The sequence below is a fragment of the Rhinatrema bivittatum genome, chromosome 8 (genome assembly GCF_901001135.1).
Source record: "Rhinatrema bivittatum chromosome 8, aRhiBiv1.1, whole genome shotgun sequence".
Taxonomy (NCBI): domain Eukaryota; kingdom Metazoa; phylum Chordata; class Amphibia; order Gymnophiona; family Rhinatrematidae; genus Rhinatrema; species Rhinatrema bivittatum.
In genome coordinates this window covers 170,083,737-170,096,381 of record NC_042622.1, presented here as the reverse complement: position 1 = coordinate 170,096,381, position 12,645 = coordinate 170,083,737, and the positions used below count along the sequence as shown (strand labels likewise).

General features: G+C 45.6%; 1 protein-coding gene across 4 annotated transcripts in view; it reads right to left on the bottom strand.

Annotated features, from left to right (window-relative positions):
- The window catches only part of ITGAE (integrin subunit alpha E), a 151,868-nt gene that overhangs the window by 32,263 nt on the left and 106,960 nt on the right, over positions 1-12,645 (bottom strand). For all 4 annotated transcript variants that reach the window (XM_029611310.1, XM_029611307.1, XM_029611309.1 and 1 more), the window contains 4 exons: positions 10,347-10,489; positions 9,559-9,699; positions 8,515-8,733; positions 1,449-1,579 (listed from right to left, as the gene is read on the bottom strand). In XM_029611310.1, the coding sequence (XP_029467170.1) occupies positions 1,449-1,579; positions 8,515-8,733; positions 9,559-9,699; positions 10,347-10,489 (634 nt within the window). The remainder of the gene's footprint in view (positions 1-1,448; positions 1,580-8,514; positions 8,734-9,558; positions 9,700-10,346; positions 10,490-12,645) is intronic.

The following is a 12,645-nucleotide window of genomic DNA, read 5'->3' as shown; positions in this document are numbered from 1 at the left end:
ATTCCTCTTTTCTAAAAAGACAAACTACCTTTGGGTCATCCCCCTTGGGGACCGAGATTCCCTCCGGGTCATCCCCCAGACCCACACCTCCTGCTGCCGGATCTAGTGACAAGTCATTGCCAGCAGAATCTGCAGGGTCTCCTTTCTCCAGCTGGCCCTGAACCCGATGGAGGTCCCCAACAATTTCTCAACAGGGGAAGCACGCTTTCTACCCGAAAAACTTGGCTTGGGCCGCACAGCACGCCCCCTCTGATGACTGGAGCCGGGAATCCACACTAGACCAATCTGCTTGCTGCTTGGCCAAATATGCCTCAAGTAGCAGCAAAACAAAGTCAGCCGAAAATGGCTTAGAAACCCCAGCCTCAGCAGGAGAGGAACCAGGGAAGGGAAGCATGGGAACCCCTTCCCCCTCCAAACTTCTCTGATTCTCCCCGGAGCCTGAACACGCCGGGGACAACCATGGGGGGCATCCCCTTCCTCCCTTCAATGCAGAATTGGCTGAAAGCAAATTCAAAATGGCCGCTGCTCCCACGCTGAGTGGGAAGGGATCTTTACCCCGGTGCAAACCTCGCGGCGATGCTGGAGTAGAAGCGGGAGCCCTCCGCCTCTTTTTTGCGCATACCCGGCCGGCAGACAAGTCCTCATCGCCCGCTGAACAGCCGGAACACAAGCCGAGCCTATTAAGCCGCGACCGCGCTGTCGCAAGCATGGCATGCCGACCCGCGGCCCATCACTGGCACCAGGAAACCTACCTCAGAGCAGGAGAACAACACGAGCTAGCACCCCAGGCAAACACCCCAGCCACCAAATCAAGAGGAGGAAGTCACCCACACAGCAGAGCAACGCTGCTGCCTGTTAATGGGTTTTTTTTTGTTTTTAAACTTTATTCAAACTTCCTCCAAGGCTGGGAAGAGAGGTTCAAGAACACAAAAATAGAGTGCCTCAAAAGGAAAAATTACTCCAAGCCTGCAGCTGCCTGAGCAGCCTCGTGAAGGGGAGGGATCTGGACCACCAGATTAACACCCCACAAGTGCAAGGATCGAGCGTACTAAAGGGTCACCAACCCCCAGCTTGTCCACCTCAACCAGACAGGAAAGGACCTACCAGGATCCAAAAACCCCCAGGAGGAAGACTCAAAAAACACAAAAAATTGCCCAGACTGCAGAACTGCAGGTTTTGCACCATCTACTATCTGCTGGAGAAAAAGAAATACTGAGGGACTGCAGGTAGCACGAGTGGTTAAGTAGCAGAGTCAGTAAAACTTTCTCTGTCTCCATCTGCTGGAAGGGAGGCAAACCCCAGGAGTCTGGGCTGATCGGGGTACATACAGGGAAGCTCCATTACAAGAAGGATCACAGGAGAATAGTTTTAAAACATTTATAATATCCACTACCCAAACTGGCATTCTGGGGGTGAGTGAAGGAAGGCCAGGAGAGTACAGTACCTACCGTAGCACACAGATCTTCCCAAATGACCCCACTGTAATGTCAATGAGACCATCTCTGGTCAGGTCCAAACCACCATCAATGGACTGTCCAAAGTACCGGAGCTTGGAGTCGATATCAGCTGCTTTTATCCGCTGTGAAAGAGGAAAGACCATAGGTCAGAGATGGTGTTCTCCTCGATGTTATGACTCTGACCAATCTAACCTGGGATTACTCAGGAACAGAGTTCTGGAGAGACACCAGAGGACTCCATGCTGCAACAGTCCTGGTTTTAAACTTCCAACCTACTGCTTACATAGAAGAGCAGAATGGAAGAGCCCACTCATTGTGGACCCAGACTCTGTGCTCTTTATGGAAAGGCTCATCCAGCCCTGGTTTTATCCCTCTGCCTTTACTGGGCAAAAACCAGAACTGAAAAAAACTGGAGCTAGCTGAGCTGATAACCCACATCAGAGAGGCAGTTCTGATTTATTTATTTAACACTTTTTTTATATCGCCATTCTGATTTCAGTCTTGACGGTTTACAAACATAATAGCAAATAAAAGTGCTAATATAAAACAATCAAAAAATACAATAAAATGTTGTATAAAGTAATAAATTATTAAAACAACATAAAAGAAATCTAACTTAAAATAATAAAAGAAGTGCCTTAATCTCAAACTCTAAGGTGAGAAACCTAGCCACAAACATCAATCGTCAATCATTCAAATAATCCAATACCTCAAATGCTTTCTCAACTAGCCATGTTTTTAAATTCTTTCTAAAGATCATAAGGTCTGTCTGCATCCTTAGTTTCCGATGGTAATGAGTTCCACAATGTAGGTCCTGCTATCGAAATGGCTCTCTCTCTGGCTTCGCTAAGGTGGGCTGTGCGTATAGAGAGTACCACAAGGAACCCTTATCAGCTGATCTCAAACTTCTTTTGGATGGGTAAAGCTGGATGGTTGCACTTAGCCATTCTGTTTTATCATTTATGCCTTTTACATAAATATATTTACATAAATATAAATATATTTACATAAATATATTTATGTAAAAGGCATAAAACTTTCAATTCAAATCTAAACTTTACCGGTAGCCAGTAGCGAGAAATCAGTGTTGGCATTATATGATCACATTTCCTGGCTCTGGTTAATACTCTATCAGTGGCATTTTGTAAAAGCTGTAAAGGTCTTAAAGTGCTTGTTGGTAGACCAAGTAAAAGGGCATTACAATAGTCTAAGCTAGAAAAGAGTAATAATGCTTGAAAATGCTCATGATTAAGCAGTGGTTTTAATCATTTCAAGATCTAAAATTTGTTATATTCCCTTCTCTCATTTATATACTAATATGTTTTTTCATGTTCATATCATTGTCAATTATTACTCCTAGGTCTCTAGCATGTGAGGACAATTTAATTTCAGTGCAGCCTATATGGAAAGAGAGGGGGTTGTTGAGCCTCAGTTTTCTGTTTAGTAAAATAATCTCAGTTTTTTCGAGGTTCAGAACAAGTTTCATATGGACTAATAATGTTTTTTTTACAGAGATATAAACTTCTAATTTCAAAGTGTTCTCAATCGTATCTTTGATAGGGACCGATTGAGAACACTGCAATGGCTTGGAACTGGATCCCTAGGATTCACTGTGTTCCTCTCTCATTTTGGGTCTACAGGAAACATTTTGCCATGAATTAGGCCCCCCGCCTCTTGACAACAATGTGAGATTCTCAGTAATGGCTGACTGGTGAGAGATGAGAGAACCAAGTCAAGCACCATTTACGAGGTCATGGCTAAAGGCGGTAACAGATTACCCAAGGCCTGACCAACACAATCTGCTGTTAAGTCAAGCGAGAGCCGCAGTGTCAGCAGTAAGAGATGAACATTGACCCGTGGTAAAGACTGAATTTTAGGTGCTTGAAAACGCCCGTTTGAGTCACACCCTCTCCAGCTCATATCAGGTGTGTCTGGCCATAGTTTGTTCAACGACACTGGGGGAAGATAAAGCTGAAACCTAATTTTATACTGAGTCTCGAGGAAAGAAATTTCATATTTTCATCCAAAGGGAGTCAGAGAGTGCCATTTGTATGTTAATAAATAAATTTGCTCCTGTGTGACCTCTTATTAATTAATTAACTAATTAACCGGCATGGTTAATTAATTAATTAACCGGCATGGTTAAAAGGGGAGGTGAAAGAAGCTATTTTAGCCAAAAGATCTTCATTCAAAAATTGGAAGAAGGAAACAACAGAAGAAAATAGGATAAAGCATAAACGTTGGCAAGTTAAATGTAAGACATTGATAAGACAGGCTAAGAGAATTTGAAAAGAAGTTGGCTGTAGAGGCAAAAACTCACAGTAAAAACTTTTTTAAATATATCCGAAGCAGAATGCCTGTGAGGGAGTCAGTTGGACCGTTAGATGATCGAGGGGTTAAAGGGGCACTTAGAGAAGATAAGGCCATCGCGGAAAGATTAAATGATGTCTTTGCTTTGGTGTTTACTGAAGAGGATGTTGGGGAGGTACCTGTAATGGAGAAGGTTTTCATGGGTAATGATTCAGATGGACTAAATCAAATCACGGTGAACCTAGAAGATGTAGTAGGCCTGATTGACAAACTGAAGAGTAGTAAATCACCTGGACCGGATGGTATACACCCCAGAGTTCTGAAGGAACTAAAAAATGAAATTTCAGACCTATTTGTAACCTATCATTAAAATCATCCATTGTACCTGAAGACTGGAGGATAGCAAATGTAACCCCAATATTTAAAAAGGGCTCCAGGGGCGATCCAGGAAACTACAGACTGGTTAGCCTGACTTCAGTGCCAGGGAAAATAGTGGAAAGTGTTCTAAACATCAAAATCACAGAACATATAGAAAGACATGGTTTAATGGAACAAAGTCAGCATGGCTTTACCCAAGGCAAGTCTTGCCTCATAAATCTGCTTCACTTTTTTGAAGGAGTTAATAAACATGTGGCTAAAGGTGAACCGGTATATGTAGTATACTTGGATTTTCAGAAGGCGTTTGACAAAGTTCCTTATCAGAGGCTTCTAGGAAAAGTAAAAAGTCATGAGATAGGTGGCGATGTCCTTTCGTGGATTGCAAACTGGCTAAAGGACAGGAAACAGAGAGTAGGATTAAATGGACAATTTTCTCAATGGAAGGGAGTGGACAGTGGAGTGCCTCAGGGATCTGTATTGGGACCCTTACTTTTCAATATATTTATAAATCATCTGGAAAGAAATACGACGAGTGAGATAATCAAATTTGCAGATGACACAAAATTGTTCAGAGTAGTTAAATCACAAGCAGATTGTGATAAATTGCAGAAAGACCTTGTGAGACTGGAAAATTGGGCATCCAAATGGCAGATGAAATTTAATGTGGATAAGTGCAAGGTGATGCATATACCCTGTTTCCCCGAAAATAAGACATCCCCCGAAAATAAGACCTAGTAGAGGTTTTGCTGAATTGCTAAATATAAGACCTCCCCAAAAGTAAGACCTAGCAAAGTTTTTATTTGGGAGCATGCCCGTCGCACAGAACACTAGAGCATGCAGCTGTGATTTTTTTACCCTGCAGGATTCACAGTTGTCATCACAAACCAGCATAACCAGACAACTATTCAGAATATGATAAATGTTCATTTTTTTGTTCAACAATATATGTGAATTCTTCTTCATGGAAAAATAAGACATCCCCTGAAAATAAGGCCTAGTGCATCTTTGGTAGCAAAAATTAATATAAGACACTGTCTTATTTTCGGGGAAACACGGTAGGAAAAAATAACCCATGCTATAATTACACAATGTTGGGTTCCATATTAGGTGCTACAACCCAAGAAAGAGATCTAGGCTTCATAGTGGATAACACATTGAAATCGTCGGTTCAGTGTGCTGCGGCAGTCAAAAAAGCAAACAGAATGTTAGGAATTATTAGGAAGGGAATGGTTAATAGAACGGAAAATGTCATAATGCCTCTGTATCGCTCCATGCTGAGACCGCACCTCGAATACTGTGTACAATTCTGGTCGCCGCATCTCAAAAAAGATATAATTGCGATGGAGAAGGTACAGAGAAGGGCTATCTTCTCTGTACCTTGTTTTTTTTTTTTTTGGGTTTTTTTTTCTCTTATTTCACTTTTAGTTTCTCTAACTTATGTTCCCTTGAAGAGACCTTCAGATACCCTTTGATCTTATTCTATCTTTCTTTCCCCTTTCCCTAGCACTTCATCTCTTTTATTCTATCCTTATTAGATCCAAGTTCAATTATATGGATCATTCGCTTATTGTGACCTTTATCACTATGTAATTCTAATTGTTTTACTAGTTAGTTAACTTTATAACTATGTTAACCAGAGTTTTCTTATATGTTCATGGTTCAATGTATAGCCTACAGGCAAGTTTTCGTTCTTTGTAAACCGGTTTGATTTGTATCTAATGCAAGAAGATCGGTATATAAAAACTAAAAATAAATAAATAAATAAATACCAAAATGATAAGGGGAATGGAACAGCTCCCCTATGAGGAAAGACTAAGAGGTTAGGACTTTCAGCTTGGAGAAGAGACTGCTGAGGGGGGATATGATAGAGGTGTTTAAAATCATGAGAGGTCTAGAACGGGTAGATGTGAATCGGTTATTTACTCTTTCGGATAGTAGAAGGACTAGGGCACACTCCATGAAGTTAGCATGGGGCACATTTAAAACTAATCGGTTATTATTTACTCTTTCGGATAATAGAAAGACTAGGGGGAACTCCATGAAGTTAGCATGGGGCACATTTAAAACTAATCGGAGAAAGTTCTTTTTTACTCAACGCACAATTAAACTCTGGAATTTGTTGCCAGAGGATGTGGTTAGTGCAGTTAGTATAGCTGTGTTTAAAAAAGGATTGGATAAGTTCTTGGAGGAGAAGTCCATTATCTGCTATTAGGTTCACTTAGACAATAGCCACTGGGGCGGATTTTCAAACACTATGCATGCGGGTACTTTTGTTCGCGCCACCGGCGCGAACAAAAGTACACCAAATTTTATAAGATACGCGCGTAGCCGCGCGTATCTTATAAAATCCGGGGTCGGCGCGCACAAGGGGCTGCACATTTGTGCAACCTGCGCACTCCGAGCCCAGCGCGGCCTGCCTGTTCCCTCCGAGGCCGCTCCGATTTTGGAGCGGCCTCGGAGGGAACTTTTCTTCGCCCTCCCCCCACCTTCCCCTACCTAACCCACCCCCCCGGCCCTATCTAAACCCCCCCCTTACCTTGGTCGGCAAAGTTACGCCTGCTGAAAGCAGGCGTAACTTTGCGCGCGTCGCCGGCAGCCCCGCTCCGTCCTCCGGTCCCGGGGGCGTGGTCCGGAGGCCTCAACCACACCCCCGGGCCGGCGCCATGCCCCGGGCCCGCCCCCGAAACGCCGCGGCCCGCCCTGAAACGCCACGTCGTTTCGGGAACGCCCCCGGACATGCCCCCTCCCTCCCCGTTTCGAAAGCCCCGGGACTTACGCGCGTCCCGGGGCTTTATGCGCCGGCGGCCTATGCAAAATAGGCGCGCGCAGGGGTTTTAAAATCCGCCCCCTGCCATTAGCAATGGTAACATGGAATGGACTTAGCTTTTGGGTACTTGCCAGGTTCTTACGGCCTGGATTGGCCACTGTTGGAAACAGGATGCTGGGCTTGATGGACCCTTGGTCTGACCCAGTATGGCATGTTCTTATGTTCTTATGTAAACCTTTCCTCTACTTACATGTATCTTAGTTCAAGCTCACTCAAGGATCTTAACAACTCTACCCTGTAAGACCAGAGGAAATGGTCTGCTTGTAAATATGGGTGTCCGCTTCCTTAAACGTATCTCTAATTGAATTTCCTGACGAAAAGCCGCTTTTTCCAACAATCCTCCCTCCTTCAGCCAGCGGAACCTGGAAGGGCTACCCAGCCTTTCTTCCAATAACGGATTAGGTAAAACTGAAGATAAAGGAGGCAGAGGTGTTGAAGCCTGGAATAACTTTGTAAATTCCTCCCAAACAGAAAAGTCGATTTTATTAAAGGATGAGAGTTTAATTTCTCCTTCATTATATCATGGTGGGGGGAGGGGAGGGTGGAAATAGCCAAGATCTCACATCATAAGGACGCAAATTGCTTCTCAGTTCTCAGTTTTGACCGAGTGCAAATTGAAATTTGCAGATTACCAAATGTGCAGAACGCTCCCCTGGGCTGCCCAATAATAAGAATTGCCTTACTGGTCGGACTGGAGGAGAAAGGCCCCCTCCTCCTCAAAAGTTTAAGGGAACCGCTAGGACTTTCCCATCCCAGTTATAGGTGGACATAATTCTATTAAGTTCGTAAAAAGAAACTATCAGGAATCACACAAGGGACCACAAAGAAAAGAAAGAGAATTCTCAAAGTGAATTCATTTTTACCACATTCCTTCTGGTTAAAAGAGAAGCTGATATATAATTCCATCTTAAATTGTGATAAAATATTCAAATGCATGGGAATGACAATAGCCAAATATGATACAGAGTGATAATTCCATTGGAAGGGGGAAAAGAGATATAAGATAGAATATTAATTCAGCTTATGATCAGCAAGACAACTATATTCTCTACATGTTGTCATAAAGTTAGGCAGAGAAATTAGAGGCCTTTCCAGCTGCATATAGAGTGATCTTGTGCCCAGAATGGCTCATGGTGATTCCTGTTATATCCACATTATCAGGTATAACTTGAGCAAAGGGTTCTAGAGGAAGAGTAAAATATAGAGGACAGTCTTGCCTGTACCCTATCAAGTAGAAAAGGCTCTGTCAAGACACCATTCATTTTAAGTTGAACTGTAGGTGCAGTATAGAGCGAGCTGATAGCTCATATAAATCCCACACCATTAATTAAACAAGAGAGCCCAACATTCTAATGTCAGCACTGCACTACATAAGACTTCCATGATTTAATCTAGAACCATTGCACAATAAAAACAGCCATCCGGTCCAGGACTCTGCGTTTTACACACTATTAACCCACTCCCTCCAACTCTCTATCACCTTGTACAGCAGCGAGCCCAGACCCCAACACAGCTGCAGAGTTTACAAAGGCCTCATCCTACCTGAGAGAAAGAGTCCATAATACCCCGAGTGTCCGTGTTGTAGATGTAAATGCTCCCGAAAGAATCTGGATCTAGAAGATGTCCCTCCAGGGGTGCTCCTACCGCCACGTCACTGTAACCGTCTCGATTGATGTCACCTATACTAGCCAAGGCAAATCCAAACCTGGCAAATGAGTACTGCTGCAGCCCTCCCAAGTTCTTAACGAAGGTAAAGGTGTCCTAGAGGGAGAAGCAGAACGGTTATTCACAGAACACATCACATTCATGGAAGGAAAACAAGAACATTGTCAACAGAGCTCAGCTCCAAAACCTCGTTAGGAGTGAGGCGCCTGCCAGCAGAAACAAACTGGAGTATCAGAACACACTGGAGAATGCATTTGCTAAAAAAAAAAAAAAAAAACCCAAAACCCCCCCCCCCCCAAAAAACCCCTCACCTACATGTTCCATGAGTGAATAAATATACCAGACACAGAGAAAAGGGCAGCAGGCCAGGCTAGCCTACCCCTTCCTGCTGCACCACCGCAGAGTTTCCCCGATCCCAGGCTTAGCTCACTTCCTCGCACCCACACATCTTCTGGGCTTCTCCCTAGTTTTTCCCTCACCACCTCCCCTGGGAGGCCATTTCATGCATCCACCATCCTTTATGTGAAGAAATATTTCCTGATGTTACTCCTAAGTCTGCCCAGGCCTTTGCAGCTTCATATTCTGATCTCTTGCTCTAGAACCTCCTTGCCACTGACAGAGACTGCTTTTTGTGTGTCACTGATATCTCTGATGTATCTGGATGTTTCCATCACATTCCTCTCCCTCTTCCCCCCCTCTCTCCCCCCCCCCCAGGGTGTACATATTTAGGTCTCTGAGTTTCATTTCATAGGGTAGATATAAAAGATCCATCACCCCCCAACACGTTGGTCTTTGCATGCTCTATCATGCATGTTATATGACTGGCTACCTTAGGTAGGACTCCATGCAAGTTATAATGCTCACTGCTGGTCATTACATCAGGTGCTGCAATCAATTCAGTTAGCAGTCCAGTAGCTTTACCTGTTTATCAAACCTATACACATAAACTCTTCCTTCTTCCCCTCTGATGTGATAAAACGGGGCTGCCACGAGAAGGTAATCTGTCATCCCGTCATTGTCCACGTCCAGTGGACAGAGCTCAGAGCCAAAGTACGATCCCACCTGTGTGCCAGAATGAGATTGTGACAAGCGTTAATATGCTCAGTGAGGGGCAATCACGGTGGTACAGACAGCTTAGTAACTATCACTAACTAGCAGCAGAGATGCACAAACTAGTAAGAAACAATCCATCAATTCCAAATTGGTGTTTGAAGTCATGGGTGTGCTGACAAAGCCAGAAGGCAACATATGGAAATCAGGACCAGACCTGGGCCCGTCCTGCCATGGAAAGAGAGGGGGCTGATGGAAAACTATGAAACCTTGCAAAAGAAACTCTACAGTGTTATCCATGCTCCCACAGGCCTCCTAGCTCCCTATTTAGTCTCAGCTGCAACAACCAGCTTGATCCAAGCATGTGTGTCCAGGCGCCGTCAGGGCAGGCCAACACGTCATACGTGCCACTGCAGCTCTGGGGCACCATTCGCAGCCAGAGGCTCAGGACATCTCCGCACTCATCACTCAATTGTATCCTCCCAATCTGCTTGGATTCCTCTGCAGGTGGTGAACCAACAAAGAGAATAATCCAGAGACGAGGCTGTACAATGAGCCAAGCACCTGGCACTGGTCATCTTGCTTCTCTCAGCACGCGCACTCCCTGTGTGCCCGAGAGACGGTCCCACAACAGCAACGGTGCAGTTAACACATATTACCTGCTCTCCCTCCAGGTATGGAAGCAGGTGATAGGTTGTAGTGTCTTTTTCAAACACCAACACTTTGCCCTTATTGCTGTGGCGTGGAGCTCCAGATACGTATAAAGGGCCCTGCTTCCCCTGCACCACGGCCACGCTGTATCCTGCTCCGGAAGAGGCAGAAATTAGAAATAAACACTTACAGCACTTCAGCCTGCCTCTCTAACCTCTGCTCTTGTGTCAGTACTTGGGCAGCTGCACAGACAGCAGCACCATACTTGGAAACATTTTGAGTTGTGGTCAACCTGAGATTCTGCATGAGTATGCGCGTCACCTTTCTCTCTTTCACTCCTCTCCTTCCCTGACACTCTTTCCCTGTACGTACTCAGATCAGTCCAGACTCCTGGGGTTTATGCCTCCCTTCCAGCAGATGGAGGCAGAGAAAGTTTTACTGACGCTGCTACTTAACACGAGGTGCCACCGGCAGTCCCTCAGTATTTCTGTCTCCAGCAGATGGTGGAGGTGCAAATCCTGCAGTCTGCAGTCTGAAATTTATAAAAAAAAAAAAAAGAAAAAGAAAAGAAAAAAGCCTCAAACACCAGTTTGTTTGCCTCCCAGTGGGTTGTTAGGTCCTGGTGGGGGCCATCCCTCCTGGTTTGTGAGGCAGACGAGCAGGGCGTTGGGATCCTTGTTTGCTCGGTCCCTGTTTGCCAGACAGGGTAGAAAGCTGGAGCTTTCAGTTCCCTCACCCTGAAGATGGAACAGAGCCTGCTGCCAGTCTTCTGTCAAGGAAAGTGCTATTTGTCTTTAATTCCCTGTTTTAAAGTTGGCTTTAAGGTTTTGTTTAAAGTTCTGTTAAAAAAAAAAAAGAGAAGAAAAGGGAAGAGACTAAAGGCAAAGAAGGGGTTGCCATAGGTTGGCACGCTTGCCCAGAATTTTTCATTGCAGGCGATCAGGCAGCTCTTTTATCAGTTCCCGTTCCTCCGGAGGTGTTTTGTTATTGCCACAGCTCGGTGCCACATTTTCAATGCCGCGCGGGCCATGCTGTGCTCTTTGTGAAGATGCATGCACGTGCCTCTCCCGCGAGGGCGGATGCTCCTGGTGTCTCTCTGGAGGAGAGCACACCTCGGGGAAGGGGAGAACTGCTTCGGCCGGGTGCCGCAAGGCTCTCCGCAGCAAGGCAGCCGGTGGACAGCCCCTTCCTGTTGAGCGCGGGAACGGTGGCTATTTTGTCCACTTTTTCCGCTGCCTCGCACGCCGCGGAGGGTGAGGGAGATTTCTCTCCTCCTTTGTCCCCTATGGTTAGGGCTTCCAGGGGAGGTCAGGAGGCTGAAGATGATTCCTGGGAGGATTCTGATTCTTCTTCCTTCTTCTCATGTGAGTTTGTTCTCCTCTTGCATAAGGCTTATAAGGCCAGGAAATCTAAAGCTGTGCAGGGGACTTCAGCGCGCTCAAGACCGGTGAAGAAGGCCAGGACCTCTCGACCTGCTGGGGCTACAAAGGTGGGTCCCAGGGGCCCCAGCACTATCTACCGCAGCGGACACCTCCTCTGACGCTTCAGAGGTGGGGGATCCGCGGGGGGCAGGGCCAATCTGGGTCATATCTGGGTTTTGCAGACCAGGATTCAGATCAGGCACTGAACTAAAGCCCGTCTGTGGAAGCAGATGATCCCAAGGTGGAATGGTTGTTCCACAGGGAGGAGCTGGATTCTTTGATTCCTGTGGTTCTGGAAGAGCTGGGCTTAAAAATCCCTTGAGAGGAATCGGGTTTGGAAGAGGTAGATCCGGTCATGACTGGCCTTTGGGGTCTAACAAGGTCTTTTCCTTTTCTCCAGTCGGGCAGCATGCTGGTGTTTTTAGGAGTGGGCTACTCCCGACACAGGCCTGAAGGTCAGCAGAGTCATGGATAAGTTGTATCCTTTGCCAGAGGAAACACTCGAACTCCTGAAGGACCGTAAAGTGGATGCATCCGTTTCGGCGGTTACGAAGAAGACGACTATTTCAGTTTCTGGTGTTACAGCACTGATGGACCTTCAGGATCGGAAGCTGGAAGTGCATCTCAAAAAGATATTTCAAGTGTCTGCTCTTGGGATTTGAGTGGCTGTCTGAGCAGTTTCATGTTGAGAGCTGGCTTGCAATGGGTACAGCTGTTGCAAGCCGACAAGTCCTTGTCTGAGCTTGAGACGCAGCAGGCAGAGTGTCTGGAAGCTATGGTGGCCTATGGAGCTGATGCAATGTATGATCTGGTCAGGCATCCTTCAGGACAATGATGTCGGTGGTTTCGGTCCACAGGCTCCTCTGGTTGAGAAATTGGTCGGCTG